Genomic DNA, 20,935 nt, shown 5'->3' with positions numbered 1-20,935 from the left:
ATGGCAGAAGGGTGTGGTAGAGGGAAACTGCTCAGTTCATGACAGCCAGGAAGCAGAAAGAACTTGAATGCAAGGAGCCAGGAATATTATAATCCCCCAGGGCAGGCCCCCAGTGACCTGCCTCCTCCAGTCATGCCCTACCTGCCTACAGTTACCACCCATTAATGCATTCATATTATTAATCCAAATGGATTATCCACCTATTAGGCCACAGCTCTTAAAGTATAATCATTTCACCTCTAAATATTCCTGCATTGTCACACATGAGCTTTCAGGGAATAAATACCTCATATCCAAACCTTCATCCAGTTGGTTTTGCCAGCATCCTTATAGCAATCATGCTCAATCAAGAACAGTCACTATCCCTGTGAACAAAGATATCTGACATACAAATTAGATTTTCTTAGAGTCTAGACTTAGGGCTTGCAAGAAAATCCAAGCTGCAGATGGATTTTGTTTTTAAATATTCTTAGTTGTAGATGGACACAATACCTTTATTTATTTATTTATTTATTTATTTTGGTGTGGCGCTGGGGATCAAACCCAGGGCTTTGTACATGTGAGGCAAGTGCTCTACCATTGAGCCACAACCCCAGCCTGATTTTTTTTAATACTTCAAGAAAATTTTTTTGTAGTTGTAGATAGCATGCCTTTTTTTATTTTTACGTGGTGCTAAGTATCAAACCCAGTGCTTCACACATGCAAGGCAAGTGCTCTGCCACTGAGCTACAACCTCAGCCCCTACAGATGGATTTTTAATGTGGATCTTTGGAGACAACTGTGGAAACCTGCACCTCTAAGAAATGGAAGTCTAGTCGGCAGTGGTTTAGAAGATATTCTTCATTGGCAGAGCAAAGTTTCTAGAAAATGGGCAGGAACGAGTGCAATGTCTGTACAATTGGTGTACAGCTGGCTATCTCTGTGTACGGTGCCTCCAAAATCTAACCAATGCCTTTTACACTTCTGCTTTCCAAATCTCATGCAAGTTAGGGTATTGATGGATTCTGACATGGAACTGTAAGGGGAATGCGTTCTGGGAAATCTAGTTTCCAACATTACCAACATTGACATAACACAATTCAGAGATCTAATTCCAACTCTAGATTTTATTGTCAGATCACATGACTTTTTTCTTTATTCAAAGTCAGTTATCCAAATAACAGCTTTAAAAAATGCAGAGCAAAAGATAAAAATAATTAATATCAGACTTGCCCTATTTGATAAATGTTACATGCTTACAAATGGATGTCAACTATTCATTAGCAAAGAAATGGAATAAACTTCTTACAACCAAAATAAAGTTGTTGTTTTTTTTCCCCATAAGAAATAAAGGTGGAATGTATACACAGAGGCTCCTCAATGTATAACTAGGGTTAGGTCATGATACTTATCTCAAGTTGAAAATGCATTTAAAACACATCATACATCATAGTTGAGCCTAGCCTTCCGTAAACGTGCTCAGTACACTATAGAGTGTGGGTTGTTTCCCCCATGATTGGGAGGTTGCTAGTGAGTTGCTGCCATTACCCAGCATCATGACAGATTATTGTACTACATATTACTAGCCTGGGAAAAGATCAAAATTCAAAGCAATATTTCTACTAAATGTGTATGACTTTCAGAGCATCCCAAAGGGGAAAAATCATAAGCCAGGAACTTAGGTCATAAATCTGTAGTGGGTAAGGGATATCCAGAACCTGCCATGAGGCACCAGTGGGTAAATCCAGCAATTAACAAAAACTCATTTTGCAGTGTCCTGTCAATTAAGGAAATACTTTTAAACTATGTAAGGATTAAACCTACCTATAAATTAGAAATATATTTCATTTCACCCATGGATCCAACAGGTTTCAAAATGGAATGATGAGGGGTTTGGGGTGTAGCTCAGTGGTAGAGTACTTGCTCAGCTTGCACAAAGTCCTGGGTTTGATCCCCATTGCCCCTCCCCCCCCAAAAAAAAATCAGCATAACTATTAACTAACCTCAGGGGAAATGCTGCCTACTAAACACTCCACTATTGTTTAAATGATATCTTACAGAATTCTGACCCCTCAATATTTTAAGAGTAAGAATAAGAATTAGAAATCCAGGGCTGGGGATATAGCTCAGTTGGTAGAGTGCTTGCCTTGTAAGCACAAGGCCCTGGGTTCAATCCCCAGCACTGCAGAAAAAAAAAAAAAAAAAGAATTAGAAGTACATAGTCCAGGGGCTTGTTTTTAGGAAAGAGCCACTGGTAGAGACAATTTATGATTTTATAACATTTTCTTTGGGTTGTATATTTTTGGGGAGTATTAAACACAAATTACAAATTACATTGGGAGTTTTCAGATTACTTTTAATGTATTTGTTAAAACTGAAAACTTTCTTGTATTTTTCACATTTATGAGGTTTTGATCCAATGTACATTTTGTTTTTGTTTTGTTGTTTTATTTTGAGAAGGGGTCTCATCTGCTGCCCTGGCTGGTCTTGAGCCCCTGGGCTCAAGCAGCATTCCCTGCCCAGCCTCAGTGGCTGGGCTGCAGGAGGGTACCATAGTACCTGGCTTGTGTGTATTCTTACATGGAGGCCAACTGAAGACTTTCTCACATCGCTTCTGTTCAAGAAGCTTCTCTCCACTGTGTTCCTTTATGACTCTGAATTGAACTGGGATGACAAAAGACGTTCCCAAACACTTTTGTTTATAGGCCTCTGTCAACAATGTCCTCCCCCACATGTGGCACAAAGGCTTTGTTGATAATAAAAATTGATTTAGGGTTTCTCCCTTGTGTGAGTCCTTTCACTTTTTCAAAGATTCGTGTTATAATTGAAGGCTTTCCCACATTCTGTACAATCACACAGTAAGTCTTCTCCAGTGTATCCTTTCTTGGGATAACCAGAGGCTTTCCCACACACCTTACATTCAAAATGTCCACTGTGTTTTATGTCAAGTGTCTCTGAATACTTTTCAGAGAAATGTTTTCCACATTCCTTACACTCCCAGAGTTTCTGTCCAGTGTGAGTCCTTTCATTCATTTGAAAGCACTGGCCATGACTGAAGGCTTTCCCACATTTCTTATGTGTACATGGCTCCTTTCCATATTCCTGATACTCTGACCAGGCTGAACTCTGATATGCCTATGTAGGGATGAATGACCAACGAAGACTTCTCCAAACACATGACTTTCACAAGGTTTTATTCTAGGAGGAGTTTTCTTTTTTAGATTATGACCTGGAATCTGGCTGGAAGTTTCTCCATACTGACTACCTTCTTCATGTTGTCTATCATATGACCTCTGTAAGAAATGAGAAGCATATGACAAAGGGTTTGTTTATCAATGATTTTACATTTGTTAATAGATATTGAACTTACATTTTTAAATATATATATAAAAATATATATGTGTATGTGTGTGTGTATATATATATATTTTTTAATTTATTTATTTTGGTGTTGGGGATGGAACCCAGGGTCTTAAGCACACTAGGCAAATGCTCTTCCACTGAGCTATCACCAGCCCCTTGGACTTGGATGTTATCATCAAAGTGTAGGCTTTATGCCCAGTCTGGAGTTTCTGAATCTGAAATGGACTGAATATTCTGCACAAGAGGACTGGACCACAGCTGTCATCAAAACAATAATACACACTAACCAGTTTTTTTCTTTTTCTTTTGTGTGTGTGTTTCACTGGAGATTGAACCAAGGGCCTCACATACGCTAGGCAAGTGCTCTATCACTAAGCTAGATCCTCAGTCCTTTTCATTTTGATATAAGATCTTGCTAAGTTGCACAGGCTATCCTCAAACTTGTCATCCTCTTGTCCCAGCCTCCTGAGTGGCTAAGATTACAGATTTGTGCCATCATGCTCAGTGACATTAATGGGTTTTTGGTTTGGTTTGGTTTTGGTACAAGGGATTGAAGGCACTTAACCATGAGCCACAAACCCAGCCCTTTTTAAAATACTTTTTATTAAAGAGGTTCTCACTAACTTGCTTGGTGCCTCCCTAAATTGCCTCAGGCTGGCTTTGAACTCGCAATCCTCCTGCCTCACTGCTGAGATTACAGGCTTGCACCACCATGCCTGGCTATTAATGGGGTTTCTTAATACTGTATCCAAGTGAGTATTTTGCAAACTCTGAACATCAGTGACACATTTAAGTATTTTGTTGTTGTTTTCATTTTGTTTTGTTTTTGTGGTGCTTGGGATTGAACCCAGGGCCTCACCTCACACATGCTAGGCAAGTGCTCTACCACTGAGCTATATCCCCAGTCATAAGTGTATATTTTTAGAAAAAAAAGTTCTAATAATAAAAAATTTGAAAATGGCCTTATGTTCTGTTTGCTTATTTTTAAGATTCTAAGATCATTTCAAGGAACAGTTTTCTCTTATAAATTACCTTTGATTTCTCCTGGGATTTCTGCACTGGTCTTCAATGTTCTAGTCTTCCAATTTTATTTCTAAAATGTAGACCTAGAAAAATCATTATAAATTATTACATTATTATTAAAAAATTATCAGATTCTAGCCCATGCTTGATTTATTCACCAAGTACTCCCTTTCCATTTTTCTAAATCACTGAGCAGCATTGATGAGCAAGAAACTCTTGATCTCACCCTTACCTTCAAGGGTTGCCAGCGCTACATCTTTGTAGTGTGTTCTGGGAAGGACCCAGTAACGTCCTCTCCTTCCAGCTGAAGTTCAGTCTTCAAAGTCCAGTGAGTCCTGAAAGACCTGCGTGGGCACAGGAGGAAGGGTGATGCTGACAGCCCTGGGGGTGTATACCCGATTCCTCAGTTCACATGGCTCTCTGGTCTCCAGTTATTTATTTTATGACTTGTTCATCAGATTCTAACTCTCCGTCTTCACTGACTTCCTCCTACACAGCTATCCAGATGTTAGAACTGAAGGATTCAGTGAAACCACAGTGGAATAGAAACACACCTCCTCTTGGTGAACTCAGGGATTTAAATGTGCCACCTGGATTACCCCTACTTTGTGCCCTAGGTCTACAGCACGTCTCATACCCAAGTCCTACTAACTACGTGTAGAAAAGAGTAAACAATAGCAGTCCTGAGACTGAATAACCTTACAAGTGCTTGTTCAAAGTTTTCAATCTTTGCTGGCATTTGGGAACTGGACCCAGGGCTCAGTGTGTCTGAACTGTTTTATGTGAACAATATGGTATTTATTTAACTCCTGTTTTCCATCTGAGAGTTTGAAATTTTGTTACATGCTTGGCAGAGGTAGCCTACTTGATCAGCCTCCAAATAACACTGAGCCCAAGTCTCAAAGGGCTTCTCTCTTTGTCCCAAAGTGTTACTGAGTAAATTGAGCCCATCTTATGTACCAAGAGAACACTTGGAAACTTGTACTGTAGACCAATTTAATTAAGTAGGATGAAACACCAATGAAAGCTATTTCACTGCCCTAATGGAAATTTTTAGTTTTTACATTAATTAATGTATTTATTCTGCAGTACTGAGGTTTGAATCCAGGGCCTCACACATACTAGGCAAGTGTTCTACAACTGAGCTACATCCCATGTGAGGCCCTGAGTTTGATCCTCAGCACCACATAAAAATAAATAAAGGTACTGTGTCCATCTACCACTAGAAAATTTAAAAATAAAAAATAAAAGGATTAGTGTGCAGAGTGAAAATAAATGAATGAACAATCTTTAAACCATGGGGAAATGACCAAAACACATTTAACAGAAGAAACTATGGTTTGTGTGTGTCCCCCAAGAGTTCCTATGCTAGACACTTAGTCCCCAGTGTGGCAGTGTTGAGGTGGGGACTAGCGGAAGCTCATATGGACCCTGCCCTTAGAAGGGACTGATGCTGGTCTTGTGGAATGAGTTAGTTCCCACGAGAGCAGGTTGTTACAAATGAGGCTACTCCACGCTCCCTTTCCACTTCCCCATCCTGCTGTGACACAGCCAGGGAGGCCCCTGCCAGGACAGTGGCACTAGGCTAATGCACGTCCAAAACTGTAAGCTAAATTTTCTTCATAAATGATCCAGCCTCTTGTATTTTGTTATAACAACACAAAACAGATGGAAACAGGAGATAAAAGACCATGTAAGAAGAAAGGTGTAGCTCCTTGGTAACAAGCAAATGTGCCAACAAAATGTCAAACAGACCCCATTTTATACTGAGGAGAAGGACAAAATTTAGCCAATTTTCCCAAGTGTTGATGACCACAGAAAACAAACAGCTACGCACAAGTGGAGGAAGGGTCGGGAAGGAATGTGGCTCAGTGGTAGCTTGCCTGCCATGCTCGAGGACCTGGCTTCCATACCCAGCACCACAAAAATAAATAAATAAATATTACAATGGAGAAAAGGTCAACTAATACACTCTATTGCTATTTGTGTAATTTGAACTTGATCACTACATACAATTTCATTAATTTCCAGAGAATTTATTGTGCATCGATAGGCAATAATACACAATAACAATATTTTGACACAAGCATAAAAAATATATTTGAAAAAGTCCAAATACCATTAACCATTGGAATGGATGAATAATTAGATAGCTAGAGGCCTCAAGCACTAGCATGTGGAAAACATACTGAGGCAAGGAGACCACTGATAAGCCTTTTTATTATAATAAAAACTCACTTATTCAAGTTTTAAAGGAGGCAAAACATAAAGAACATGCTTACTGAAAAATTACAGATGATCAAGATAAAAAATAACCAAAGAATCAGGACAGTGGTCACCTAGAGGGCAAGAGGGAGATGAATCAAGGAGGGGACCATCAGGAGACTCTAATACCTCAAAAGGTCCAGCTAGGAAACTTTTTTTTTTTTTAATTAAAAAAAATTTTTTTTGTACCAGGGATTGAACCCAGAGCTGTTTAACCACTGAGCCACATCCTCAGCCCTTTTTGATTTTTTTATTTTTAAACAGGGTCTCACTAAGTTGTTCAGGGCCTCATTAAGTTGCTGAGGCTGGCTTTGAACTTGTGATCCTCCTGCCTCAGCCCCACAAGTTGCTGGGATTACAGGCGTGTGCCACCACGCCCAGCCAGTAAGGAATTTATGAGGATGCCAAGGATATCTATTGCTATCATTACTATGTCTTATACAAACTTTTCATTCATTATTTTGTGAACATATTTCATGAAGAGAATGTATGCCCTTTTTTTTTTTTTTCTTGTGGTGCTGGATTGAACCCAGGGCCTCACACATCATGAAAAAATTTTAAAGAAAGAATTAAATTTGGAAAACATTCTGCCAGTTTGTATATGTTAATCTGCCCTGTAATGTGTCAATGTGAGTTGTAATCCACAGATATGACAGCAAAAAAACACAATAGTGCTGGTCACAGCAAGAGTTTTTCCCAGCAAGCAGAGACCACAGCCCAACAGGCAGCAGGGCAGGTTAGAGAGACAGAGCAGGCGAGGGGCTCAAAGCCTAGACAATCTGCTGTGGGTTGACACTGATGGCTATGAGGCATACACGCTTAGAGGATATGAAATGGGTTATTACTCCCAAAATAGAGGACTTGGAAGAGCAGGACAGGCCTGTCAATAGGCTGTGACATGTTCTGAGAGAACAAGGAAAGCAACGTGGCCTGGTAGTCTGTTGAGGTTGGATGGGAAGCTAGGGGAGAATCCACTGCCATGGGCAGGGTTTGCAAGGTTGAGTCTCCGCACTGTTCCAAAGGAGGAGCCCCGGGCTTTCTGGTTGCCTTTTCCAAATGTGAGAAAAAGGAAAGGAGGAGAGTGGAGGCTTAAAAACTGTAAGAATACCCAGCACTGAAAAAAAAAAAAAAAAAAAAAAAAAGCTGTCAGGACACATCCAAAAACGGAACCACACACTTCCATTTTCCAAACCAGCAGAGAAGGACATAGAGGGTAATGGTCCTGCCACCACAAGGAAAAAGCAAAGACACTCAAGCAGCCATTCCTCCTGGATCCACAGGAGAACCAAGATCACAGGGCAATCCTTTGTCCCTAAGTTGCAGAGACAAGAGGCAGTTGGAGAATCATCACTTCCTAAAACAGAGATGCAAAGCACAAACTTTGGGGCAACAGAGCAGGGGGAGGTCAACCTAAACTGTAATTACGAATTGCTCGGGACAAGCGAGGACAGACCTGAGAGTTAAGCACTTGAAGGGGCCCAACCTGCACAAATATGTAAACCCCACCATCAGAAACTGTGGATTGGAGAAAAATGGCCTCCTGCATCTGGAGGATGCAGGCTATTTTGAAATATCCCCAGAGAATTCTGTCCTCCTTAAGTCTACCCTTCAAAAGAAAACTGTTAGTCAAAAGCATAACCAAATAGGATATTCCCAGAGCCCAACCTCTGGGAAGAAGGGAAATACCCTAGTCCATGTCCCTCTAACCTGTCTACCTGAGGATGATAAGTCTTACGCAAGTCACAAACCAGGAGTACAGCATTCCTCAAAACAAGGCCTGATCATCGGGCAGTGGAACGCTTCTCCCTGCCAGCACATCAGAGGGCTCCTGCACCAGCTGCAGAATGCAACAGAGAACAGAGCCTCAAAGTTCCCCTGAGAAGTCTTCAGGGGCACACCGACAAACTGCCTAGCAGTAACATCAGCCAGTGTCTAGAAATATAATCTACAGAGACAGTCATGAAATAATAGAAAATCTGAGCAGACCTACAACACAGAGATTGATACATTAATCACAAATGCCCCAACTAATGAAAGCCCCAGACCAAAAGGTTTCACAATTGAAATCTACCAGACACATGAGGAAGAACTGACATCCTCCTCCTCAAGCTCTTCCAAAAATCCCTACAAATGAAACGTTTTAAAATAAAAAAGAGCTGGGTGCAGTGGCACATACCTGTAATCTCAGTGGCTTGGGAGGCTGAGGCAGGAGGATCAAGAGTTCAAAGCCGGCCTCAGCAAAAGTGAGATGCTAAGCAACTCAGTGAGACCCTGTCTCTAAATAAAATATCAAATAGGGCTGGGGATGTGGCTCAGTGGTTGAGTGCCCCGAGTTCAATCCCTAGTACCAAAAAAATAATAATAAGCATATAAATGAATTAATCATAAGAAATGACTGAAAACTATTTCACAGAAGTTTAAAGACGTGAAGGAAAATGTTCAACACCAGGGATGACCAGTAGTGGCATGCATCATTTTTTTTTCTTTTTTGTTTATTTTTTTTATTAGAATCACGCATCACTGGGCTGGGGGTATAGCTCAGTGGATAGAGTGCTTTCCTCGCAAGCATCAGGCCCTGGGTTCAATCCCCAGCACCGGAAAAAAAAAAAAAAAAAATCACACATCACTTAATGAAGTGGACATGTTCTGAGAGATGTTTAGTTAGGCATTTTCTTTTCTTTTTTTTTTTTTTTTTCATTGCTGGTGCACATCACTGTGTACAACCACAGCCTATTGCTCCTACAGCTCGTTATCAAACACTGGGCACTCAGCTTAAAACACATATTTCACAGCTGTACCAAAATATTTTCTTTCTTTATATTCTTATTCTATAAGCTTTTTTAAACTTCTTGAACTTTTTTGTTAAAAACTATGCCATAAATACACATAGTTCATTCCCAGTTTTAGCACCAAAAAATTTAAAAATGTAAAAAAAGCAATATTGCTGTCACACAAAGACAACTGTAATGCAATGTTAAGTATTTGTGTGTCTAAACAAACCTAAGGTACAGTAAAAACAAGTATAAAAATAAACAATGGTACACAGGTAGAGGGCACTTACCATGATCGGAGCTTGCAGGACTGGAAGTTCTCTGGGTGTCAGCGAGTGAGGGGTGAATGTGAACACTGCAGACATTCCTGTACACTGCTGTAGACTTTATAAACACTGTACATTTAAGCTATACCAGTTTATTAAAATATATATTTTTCATTCTTCCATAACAAATTAACCTTAGCTTACCAGACTTTAAACTTTTTAAGATTTTAAACCTTTGACTCTTTTGTAATAACAGCTTAAAACATAGACACATTACACAGCTGTATAAAAATCTTTTCTTTCTTTATATCCTTATTCTATAAGCTTTTTTTGACTTTTAATTTTTTTTAATTTAAGCTTTTTTTGTTGAAAACTATAACAGACATACACATGAGCCTAGGTCTACACAAGGTCTGGGTCATCCATATCACTGTCTTCCACCTCTCTGACACAGTCCACGGGAAGGTCCTCAGGGGCAATAATGCGCATGGTGCCGTCATCTCCTATGATGACAATGCCTCCTGAGGGACCTGCCTGAGGCTCTTCTTGAGGTGCCCCTCTTCTCAGAAACATGTCCGTGTTCATTTGCTTCCTTTTTGCCTCATAGATCTGCTTATACACAGATAAAGCACCATGAACGTTTCTCTCTATTAATGAAAACCTTTCAGGGTTGGGGTCCATGCTTTCAAACTTTTTAAGGAGCTTGTTGAGGTCTGTAAAAGCTTCTGCTAGTCCTGTCACTGTGAATTTTCTTGGGAGCTCTTTCTCTTCTCCTGCAGTTTCCTTTTCTCTTGCCTCCTCTTGGGCTCTGTGCTCCTGGTCCAGTGACTCCTCATTGGTCAGTTCCTCAGGAACCACCTCCAGGAGCTCCTCAATGTCATCCTCCTCCACACCCAGAGTAAAGTTGTTGGCCATCTCAACCACAGCCTTGTCCATGTCTGTGACTTCCTCTTCCTGAGTAAATCCTTTGAAGTCATGGACGAACCTCTTGAGCGTCTTCTTCCAGATGCCATTCATACACTCCTTGGTGACGTTAGCACTCACTTTCACATTATGCAATGAATAGCGATTCTTGAATCGCTTGAACCATCCAGAGCTGGCAGTGAATTCAACATTATAGTCGGGTCCAGCCTTTTCCTTCAACATTGCAAACAAACTTTTGGCTTTAGCTGTGATCATCATGGTACTGAGAGGGATCCGCTTCCGGGTCTGGTCTTCAATCCAGGTCATCAGAAGTTTCTCCATATCTGATATGGGTCCTTCCCGAATTTTTGTTAGTCTGGTAGCCTTCAATGAGGCAGATCCTTTAAGAGCCTCTGTCACTTTGTTCTTGTTCTTCAAGATTGTAGCTATGGTGGAATGGGACATCCCTGACTGGCGAGCAATAACCATCACTGATTTCCCACCTTCATAGTCCTTAATCAATTTCAATTTCGTTTCTAGGTCAATCACTCGACGTGATCTCTTACTGGCAACTTTAGCAGTGGATTTTGTGTGAGTAGGAGCCATGATGAGCAAAATGACATGAAATTAAACTGAGTACAAGAGAATAACTGAAAGATGCAGTAAACCATCAGCTGCATGAGGCTGCTGGTGACTACTGTCCTACATGGGATCCATCGTTGACTGAAACGCCATGCAGAATATGACTATGTAAAGTAATATATGACCATCTGGAGATTCTGTATAACAATAGATGGAAAAATTAATTAGATAATTCCAAATTGCAAGAATAAATAAACACAAGGAAAGATCAGACAGTTATGCCATATGCTCCAGCGACATTTCCAAGTAAATTTGAATTTATCCACAATCTACAACCCAGCAACTTTTTCCCACTGTGTAAAAAGTTTTCAGTGCATTAATACTTGAGGACAAAAACAAGAATGACACTGTCAACAACATGAAAAAAACAAACTTCAGGGGGCTGGGGTAAAGCATCTGCCTGGCATGTTGAGGCACTGGGTTCAAGTCTCAGCACCACATATAAGTAAGTGAATAAAATAAAGGTAAAATAAAGGTCTATCAACATCTAAAAAAATATTTAAAAACAACAAACAAACAAACAAACTTCAGCCAGGCACAGTGGCACGTGCCTATAACCTTAGCTACTCAGGAGGCAGAGGTGGGAGGATCACAAGATCAAGGCCAGCCTGAGCAACTTAGCAAGACCTAAAAAACATCTTTAAAAGGGTTAGGGATATAGCAACATAGTTTAGTGGTAAAGTACCTCTGGGCTAAATTCCCCAATGCAAAAAAAGAGAGGGGAGGGGCAGTACTGGGGATGTATTCAGTGCTGGAGCAAACCTAGGTTCAAGTCCCCAGGACTGAAAATAACAACAATGAAAACAATAATAATAAAAACAATAAACTTGGGTTAGGTGTGGTGGTACATATTATTCGGGAAGTTGAGGCAAGAGGATTCCAAGTTCCAGGCTACTCTGGGCAACTTAGCAAAATAATCCCCAATAACTAACACACACACACACACACACACACACACACAAGCGCGCGCGCGCGCAAACTAAATAAACTTGAGAGCTGGGGATCTAGCTCAGTGGTAGAGCACTCGCCTAGCATGTGCAAATGCAAGGTCCTGGGTTCAATCCCCAGCACTTAATTAGCAAAATAACTAATTAATTAAAGAACAAAGTCGAAACCCAAGTCCCATAACAGTGGATGGCGAGTAAACCGGGTGAGCAGTGCCTCAGCAGTATTTGTGCAACAGACTGAGGCAAAGAAAGTACAAGAAAAGCCTTCAGCACAATATCAATGGTATGCTGACGGCAATACCAACTTAATGAAAACTAAAAAGAGGTAAAATTCTGCTTCATGATAAATAGATGGTAAGCTCTAAAGAGTAATGAAAACAGGGGGCTGGAGTTGTGGTTCAGTGGTAGAGTGCTTGCCACCACCATGCATGGCTCCACCTTCTTTCTTTGTGCCTCCCTAGGCACAAAGCCCTTTTCTGCCTAACTGTTGAGATGCTAGCAGATTTAGAGTTGGGGCTTTCTCCCTATTATAATACTTCTTTCAAATAAAATCACTTCAGACATCAACCAGAATTTTGTTTGAAAGACAGTGTCCAGAAATAGCCCCTGTGTAAAATAATAACACCTTCAGAAAAGGCATTAAGGGTAGGGTGTGTAATTAAGTGACAGAATGCTGGCCTAGCAAGGACAAGGCCCCAGGTTCCATCCCTAGCCCACCACCAAAAAGAAAGGAAGGAAAAGACAGAGGGCCTCTTCTACCCAACACCATCAGCATATACATCCTCAGCTGTTCAGTACATTTTCTCAGTATAAAGGGTGCCTGCCATAGTTGGTGTGGGCAAGCACAGATGAGGTTCCCCAGGAAGAACCAACCAGGTCCTCAATGACCTCTCTTTACAGGCACAACACTGGCCTTATGGAGCTTCTGGTCCCAGGCAAAGTTATTCACTTACATACATACATTCATTCATTCATTCATTCATTTGTGATGCTGGGGATTGAACCCAGGGGCACTCTACCACTGAGCTTCATCCTCGGCCTTATTTTTAAATTTTTAATTTTGAGATAGGGTCTGGTTAGGTTGCTGAGGCTAGACTCGAACTTTCCATCCTCCTGCCTCAGCCTCATGAGTCACTGGGATTACCGGAGAGTTCCACCACACCTAGCAGCTGTAAAGTTTCCAAAGGGAACCCTCTACGCAAAGACATTCTTATAAGGTGTCTGTGTCTAGAGAAGAAAAAAGGAGGAAAGGCTAGAAAATTTATTACAGTGAAGTGTAAGGAAGTTATTCTTAGTTTTTCTCTCCTTTGAAAAGATTCCAAACAAAATAAATCTTTTTAAGAATGTCATTTATGCTGGGGATATAGCTCAGTTGGCAGAGTGCTTGCCTCGCATGCATAAGGCCCCGGGTTCAATCCCAAGCACCACAAAAAAAAAAAAAAAAAAAAAAAAGGAAAAGAATGTCACTCATTCTTTTGTGGGAAAATAAGCAATTAAAATTCGAAGTCCGTTTGAAATGTAGAATGAAAGATGAAGAGCTGATACTGATGCTGTGAGCTGGAGAGGGAGAGTTGCCTTTTAGGCATGGAGGCAGGGATGCGGATTTGTGACACTGTTTCCCATACGTCTGTAAAACTCAAGGGGACACCAGTGACCTCGGAGTGGGAAATGGAGGGACGAAGGACCCCACGGAACACAGCTCCTCCAGCGCACGAAACCCTCACGCGAGTCGAAAGGTTCCCAGGACCCTTCCGCCGCAACCGCACAGTCGGGGGCAACGCGAAGCTGCCCAGAAAGGGCTCCTGGCCCCGCCCAAGTCGCCGCGCAGGGACGGGAAAGGACAGCGGGTCCGACCGGGGTCCGGCCCCATCCCGCGGGCCCGTGGGGACTGAGAACCGAGAGGCGCCAGCGGCTGACTCGGCCACAGACTGCGGAACTCAGGCAGGGAGGCCGGGGTCCCCCTACGGCCCGTTCCGACAGCCTCGGCCCCATCTCAGAACGTCTGGCCCAACACTCACCGTTTTCCCTCTTCCGAAGTCTCCTGGGTTCTCCGCTCCGGCGGCCAGTGTAGAGCTCAGCCGGCACTCCGGTAGCAGCAGAGAAGCCAAACCGCAGCGGGGAGTGGGGCGTGCGAGAAATAAGATCCCGCGAGAATATTGAAAGACGTCGGGCGCAGCCCGGTCAGGCCGCTGGATTGGCCAGCCCGCACCCCACCCCTGCGCTCCTGATTGGATACAGTTCAGGCTCCGCCCCCTTAGTGTTGAATGACCGAAGCAGCGAGAGGAGCGGGAATGATAGGTCCTAAGCCCCATCCTTTCTCAGACCGGGTTTTCTCTCAACCTCTGAACCTTGCCCCGATCGAGGGAGGCGAAGTAGGCATTTCGGGAGAACTTACTCTTGGCTTTCCGGAGAAGGCCCTTCTGTGCCTGGAGCTTACTTGTACTCATGGAGCTTCTACCCTTTTTCCTACTAGACTCGGATACACGGTGGGCTCAGGAAATTCCAGACGCAGTGTCCAGTGAAGCAATCCCCTGGCCTCAGAGGAGAGGAGCCCAGGCCAGGTTAGGCCAGACTGGAACTGGAGAGATAGTTTTTTTGTTTTGTTTTGTTTTGTTTTGTTTCTAATTGACTGTACATGACAGTAGAATACATTTCACACATTGTATACAAATGGAGCATAACTTCTCATTCCTGAGGGATAGCTTTATGTCCTGCAAAGGTCAGGAATTTGGCATGAGGTTGATGACAGCATGACCAAAGCTTTCTGAAACTTCATCTTGCAAACTACTCATTTTCAAGCAGGAAAATAAAAACTCTCCAAGAAGAGAACAAAACTATGAATGGCATGGAAAAACTGGAATTATGTGGCAGCAGTATTCTATAAAGGAATTGAAAAAGGAGAAAAGTAAACATTTCAAGTAGTTCAAATAAGCATCCTGTTTCACCCCCAGTTTACAAGGAAAACCCACATTCAGAGGTTATCACAATGCCACCTTGGGAGCAGATTCTGCTGAAATGGATCCCATATGGATCACTCCCTGGCTCTGATGCAGGACACCTAAGGATTTAACTCTGGGCGCTGACCATGCCCTCTGTCCCCTCCTTATAGTGTGGAAACTCTCCCTTTCTCAGTACCTTAATATTCTCCAAAGGGACACTCTTTTGGAATCACATTAGGGCTCTGACCTAAAGAAATTGTCAAATTCATAAACTCCTTTTCCAGGATACTAAATGAGACTCTAAACTTGTCCTTTCCAGATTTTCCAAAGAAATAATTGTGAAGGTAATTCCAGTAACTCTGTATCCCAAAACCAAAATACTGAACAGAAAACAGTCCCATGGCAACTAGAGCCACAACTTCAGAAAGGACAGACACACACCCCCAACTATATCTGCATGTGGGTCCCCTGCCTTTCAGAGGTCTTAAGTTTTCCAGCATCAACTCTGCTTCTGTAGCTGTTCTGAGCAGCTGGAGACCACCTACAGGGGTCTCCTCTGAAGGCTCAAGATAGGCCTCTGTTTGGAGCCTCTGCTCCCCTCTATAAGTTATTCACCTGCCCCAATACCAAGATCCAATAAGTTAAACGAGACAAAAACTTTCAATTGTATTGTTTAAATAAGAAGTCTGCAGAATCCCTGCTTTCCTTCTGTTTATGTACAAAAGAGGAAATTTCTAATATATGTTATGTGGATTAAAAAACTAGCAAGTAAATTTTTTCCTTTGAGAAAAAAACAAAGATGCCATAAAACTGTTATTTCCACAGTAAGAAATTATTATGGAAAAGAACTAAAAAATGTGAACTGTCTCTTTTCTCCTCCCTGACCTTCACACAGTGAATGGCTGCCACCTGGGGTCTCTGTCTGAGGATTTACATTTCCAGCTTATCCCACCACCACCTGAGTGTGTGTGTGTGTGTGTGTGTGTGTGTGTGTGTGTGTGTGTGTGTTTTGCTGGGAATCAACCCAAATGCTCAATGCCACTACCGCAGAACTACATCCCTGGCCTCCAGTTTACCTGTTAAAACCCTCTCTCCATCCCACCTCCACCGCCATTGACCCATCCAATTTTGTAGCTGAATGCTAGACTCTGTATAAATAACTTTCCCTTTTCTGCACTCTACTGTCCCCAGGTTGAACCCATTTGAGGCTCTCTCCTGTCTCCCAATATAAATTATTTATTCCAAACTGTCATCTAGGATAAAAGTATGATATGTAAAAGTATGATATCCTGGGTGAGGACTATGTCTTTTATTTGAGTCTGTTCTCTCTAATTTGTCACAGCACATTCTTATTGAGGAAACATAGAGAATATTCTACACTGACCTTTACCTGCTGGAAATGGGGAGGGGTCTCTGCAGAACCCTGAGAAATCCACATCCCTAAGGCTGTATGGATGCTAACACTGTTCTCACCACAAGAGGGAGCTTTCTGACTTTCCCTTTCTAGAAAATGGCTCAAAGCAGTTTTCTGAAGGACTTTTTTTATTAAAGGAAAAACTGTTGGTGGAGGTAAAGTTAACATCGTTTGGTTTAATTCCATTTATATGATTTAGATTTTCATAGGTTGTTAGATAGGTGGCACATACCTCTAATCCCAGTGACTCCGGAGGCTGAGGCAGGAGGCTCTCCAATATAAGGCTAGCCTCAGCAATTTAGCCTAGGCCCTAAGCAACTTAGCAAGACCCTATCTCAAAATAGAAAATAAAAAAGACTGGGAACTTGGCTTAATGGTAAAGTGCCCCTGGGTTCAATCTCTGGTACAAAAAAAAAAAAAAAAAAAAAAGAAAGAAAGAAAAAGAAAAAATGATATCAAGAGACTGAGGCAGGAGGATCACAAGTTCTAGGTCAGCCTCAGCAACTTAGCCAGACTGTGTCTCAAAATAAAAAACAAAAAAGGTCTGGGGATGTAGCTCAATGGTAAAATACCCCTGGGTTCAATTCTCAGTACTGAAAATAAATAAATAAATAAATTACTGCAGAGTTCTGGGCAGACTGGCAGGGTAGGATCCCTGACGAATCCCCCACCAAGACAACTGCACTGGCAGAATCTGTCCAATGTAGCTCTTTTAGAACCCTGAAGTCTATTGAAGGCTTGCTCTTTTGGGGAAAGAATTGGATGATAAACTATGGTTCATTTCAATCAGTTCAGTTCAGTTCTTAGCACAGTAGCAACTGCATACCCCTCACCACCAGCCAAATAAAAGACAGTCACCTTACTTACTTCCTTTCTTCCTTTTAAAGAGGTGGGTCTCACTGTGTTGTCCAGTCTGGCCTTGATTTCCTAGGCTCAAGAAGTCTTCCTACCTCAGCCTCCCAAGTAGCTGGGACAATAGATGCACAGGGTCATATAAACTTCCAAAGCTTGATTAAAAAGAAAACAATCAATTAGGAATGAAAGGAATGTTCTTCACCTGATAAACTCACATATGAAAAATTCACAGTTGCCAGGGGCAGTGGTGCATGCCAATTATCCCAGTGGCTTGGGAGGCTGAGATAGGAGGATCATGAGCTCAAAGCCAGCCTCAGCAATTTAGCAAGGCCCTAAGCCAGTGAGACCCTGTCTCTAAATAAAATATTTTAAAAAGGGTTGGGGATGTGGCTTGGTGGTTAAGCGCCCCTGAGTTCAATCCCCAGTACCAACAACAAAAAAATAAAAACAACCCACAGTTGATATAATGATAAAAGACTAGAAACTTTTCTGTTATCAGGAACAAGATAAGGATACCCCTTGTTTTTCAGAAAGCAAAAAGTATTATTTTATGTAAATTTATAAACCAATAAAACACTTTATAAATAACCCAAATATTTATCAACAGATGGATGTATAAATAAAATATAGTATATGCATAAAATGGAATATTACTTAGCCATAAAAAGGAATGAAGTTATTATACATGCCCCAATATAGATGAACCCTAATATTATGCTGAATGAAATAATCTAGACACAAAATATATTATTCCATTTATATGAAATATTTGTAATTGGCAAATTCATGAAAACAAAGTAGATTAAAGATTACTAGGAACTGGGAGAAGGAAAAACAGAGTTATTGCTTAATGGGCACAGTTTTTGTTTAGAGTGATGAAAAGTTTGGAAAATACTGGTGATGGTTACCTACTTTCATTACTTCAGTTCAACAGAGCATTGGCGATTCCAGCTAGAGAAATTAGGATGGAAAAAGGAATAAGAGGCAACCATACTGGAAAAAAGAGGAAAACTTATCTCTTTTTCACAGATTATATGACCTTGTATATAGAAAACCTTAAAGGCTTCACTAGGGGAAACTAAGAAATGAATTCAACAGTGTTGCAGGACACAAACCAATGTGAAAAAACCAGTTGCATTTCCATATGTTAATAATAAATCACCTGAAAAGAGATTAATAAAACGATCCATTTATGAAAGTATCAAAAAGAGAAAAACACTTAGAAACAATTGTAACTAAGTAGGTAAATGACCTATACACTGAAAATCAAAAAGATTATGAATGAAATTGAAGAAGACATAAATTAATGAAAAGACACCCCCGGTGCATGGATGGGAAGACTTGCTATTCTTAAGATGACAGTAATACCCAAAGTAATATAGAGATTCAATGCAATTCCTATAGAGTTTCAGACCTGTTCAGGAGAAATTGAAAAAAACTCTTGAAATTCACATGAAATGTTAAGGGAAACTGAATACCAAGATAATCATAAAAAGTAACAAATTTGGAGGACTCACACTTCCTGAACTCAAAACTTAATACAAAACTATAGTGTTAAAAAAAACAGCCTGGGGGCTGGGGAGATAGCTCAGTCGGTAGAGTGCTTGCCTTGTAAGCACAAGGCCCTGGGTTCAATCCCCAGCACCCAAAAAAAAAAAAAAAAAAAAAAAAAAAAAAACCAGCCTGTAATCCCAGTGACTCGGGAGACTGAGGCAGGAGAATCTCAAGTTCAAAGCCAGCCTCAGCAAAAGCAAGGTGCTAAGTAACTCAGTGAGACCCTGTCTCTAAATAAAATACAAAATAGTGCTGGGGATGAGGCTCAGTGGTTGAGTGCCCCTGAGTTCAATCCCTGGTACCAAAAAAATAAAATAAAATAAAAATAAATAAATAACTAAACCAGCAGAGTACTGGCATAACAAGCACATGAGCTAATGGAATGAAATAAAGAGCTCAGAAATGAACTTTACATATATGGTCAAATGATTTTCTATGGTAATGCCAAGATCATTCAATAAGGAAAGTCACTCTTTTCAACTATGAAATATATGAACACTTCGTTTGTATCATATGCAAAAATTAAAGTAAATTTCAAAGACCCAAATTTAAGAAAAATAATAATAAAATACTTAGAAGAAAGCATACAGGGAAATTTCATGACACTGGATTCACCGATATTTTCTTTAAGATGTGCCATCAAAAGCACAAGTATCCAAAGGAAAACATAGCTAAACTGGACAATATCAAAATTAAAAACTATATTGCACCAAAGAATATGCCTCAGAAAATATAAACATGACCTACAGAATGAGAGAAAATATTTGCAAATCATATATCTAATAAAGGATTGGTATCCAGAATAAATAAAAAATTACAACTCAACGGGAACAACAAATCTAATTCAAAAATGGACTAAAGACTTGGACAATTGTCCAAAGAAGACATAGAAATAGCCAATAAGCATGCAAAACAATTTTTGGTCACTATGTAGATGCAAATCAACACTACAATGAGATATCAGTTCACAACTATCAGTATGAGTATTTGTATGTTTTTTAAAAATCTTCTTAAATATAAATTTAATTTTATTATATATGCTTATATATCTAATTTTAATTAATATATATCTAATTTTATGTTTTATATAATTTTAATTACATATTTATATTTAATTTTAAATTTTAATTAATATATAATTAATTTTAAATTAATATATTTAACTTTTATTAAATATAAACATATATATATATATATATATTTGGTTATTGCTGGACCTTTATTTTTTTCATTTATTTAAATATGGTGCTGAGAATTGAACCCAGTGCCTCACACATGCTAGGTAAGTGCTCTACCACTGAGCCACAACCCTAGCCTTGGATTGTTTGTTTGTTTGTTTGTTTTTTAATAAAATAACCAGTGATCATTAGGTTTGTAGAAATTGGCACCCTTGTGCATTGCTGGTAAGCATGAACAAAGAATTACCCAAGGATATAGCCTCTCCACTCCTATACAGCATGTACATGTGTGTACATACACATATGCACACAAATGATACAATATGTATCAAACCACACTAAAACCAGGAACTCAAACAGATACATATACACCAGTTTTCCTACCTGAAGTGTTCTTAATAGCTGAAAGATTGTTGTGGAAACCACCCAAGTGTTCATTAACTAAAGAACAAAATACGGACCATCCACACAATGGAATTTTAATGAGCCCTAAAAAGAAGGAAGTAATGATTAAAGTTACAATGCAGATGAGCTTTGAAACACTATGCCAGGTGTAATAAGCCAAACACAGGACAGATATTATATGCTTCCACTTACATGAAGTACTTAGAAATCTCACAGAAACAATAGAGGGGCTGAGGATACCCCTCAGTGATAGATCAGGGGCCCTGGGTTCCATCTCCAGCACTGAAAAAAAAAAAAAAAAAAGAAAGAAAGAAAGAAAAAGTAGAAGGAAGCTTACCAGTATGGAGTTATTTATTTATTTTTGTTATTGTTGTTTGTTTGAGACAGGATCTTGCTATGTTGCCCAGGCTGGTCTCAGACTCCTGGGTTCA

General features: G+C 40.4%; 1 protein-coding gene across 3 annotated transcripts in view; it reads right to left on the bottom strand.

Moving 5' to 3' along the window:
• The window catches only part of LOC124969295 (tigger transposable element-derived protein 1-like), a 32,842-nt gene that overhangs the window by 40 nt on the left and 11,867 nt on the right, over positions 1–20,935 (bottom strand). The window contains exons 6-12 of one of the 3 annotated variants that reach the window (XM_047532185.1): positions 17,380–17,519; positions 14,178–15,037; positions 9,692–11,349; positions 4,598–4,709; positions 4,375–4,448; positions 287–381; positions 17–62 (exon numbers count right to left, since the gene is read on the bottom strand). In XM_047532185.1, the coding sequence (XP_047388141.1) occupies positions 10,070–11,176 (1,107 nt within the window). In that variant the 5' untranslated portion in view covers positions 11,177–11,349; positions 14,178–15,037; positions 17,380–17,519 and the 3' untranslated portion in view covers positions 17–62; positions 287–381; positions 4,375–4,448; positions 4,598–4,709; positions 9,692–10,069. Of the gene's footprint in view, positions 1–16; positions 63–286; positions 382–646; positions 3,273–4,374; positions 4,449–4,597; positions 4,710–9,691; positions 11,350–14,177; positions 15,038–17,379; positions 17,520–20,935 lie in introns of those variants that run through there. The other 2 variants (XM_047532184.1, XM_047532186.1) reach the window with 2 other exon arrangements.

The sequence above is a fragment of the Sciurus carolinensis genome, chromosome 17, assembly GCF_902686445.1.
Source record: "Sciurus carolinensis chromosome 17, mSciCar1.2, whole genome shotgun sequence".
Taxonomy (NCBI): Eukaryota; Metazoa; Chordata; class Mammalia; order Rodentia; family Sciuridae; genus Sciurus; species Sciurus carolinensis.
The sequence above is the reverse complement of the archived record's forward strand: the minus strand, read 5'-3'. Positions and strand labels throughout refer to the sequence as shown.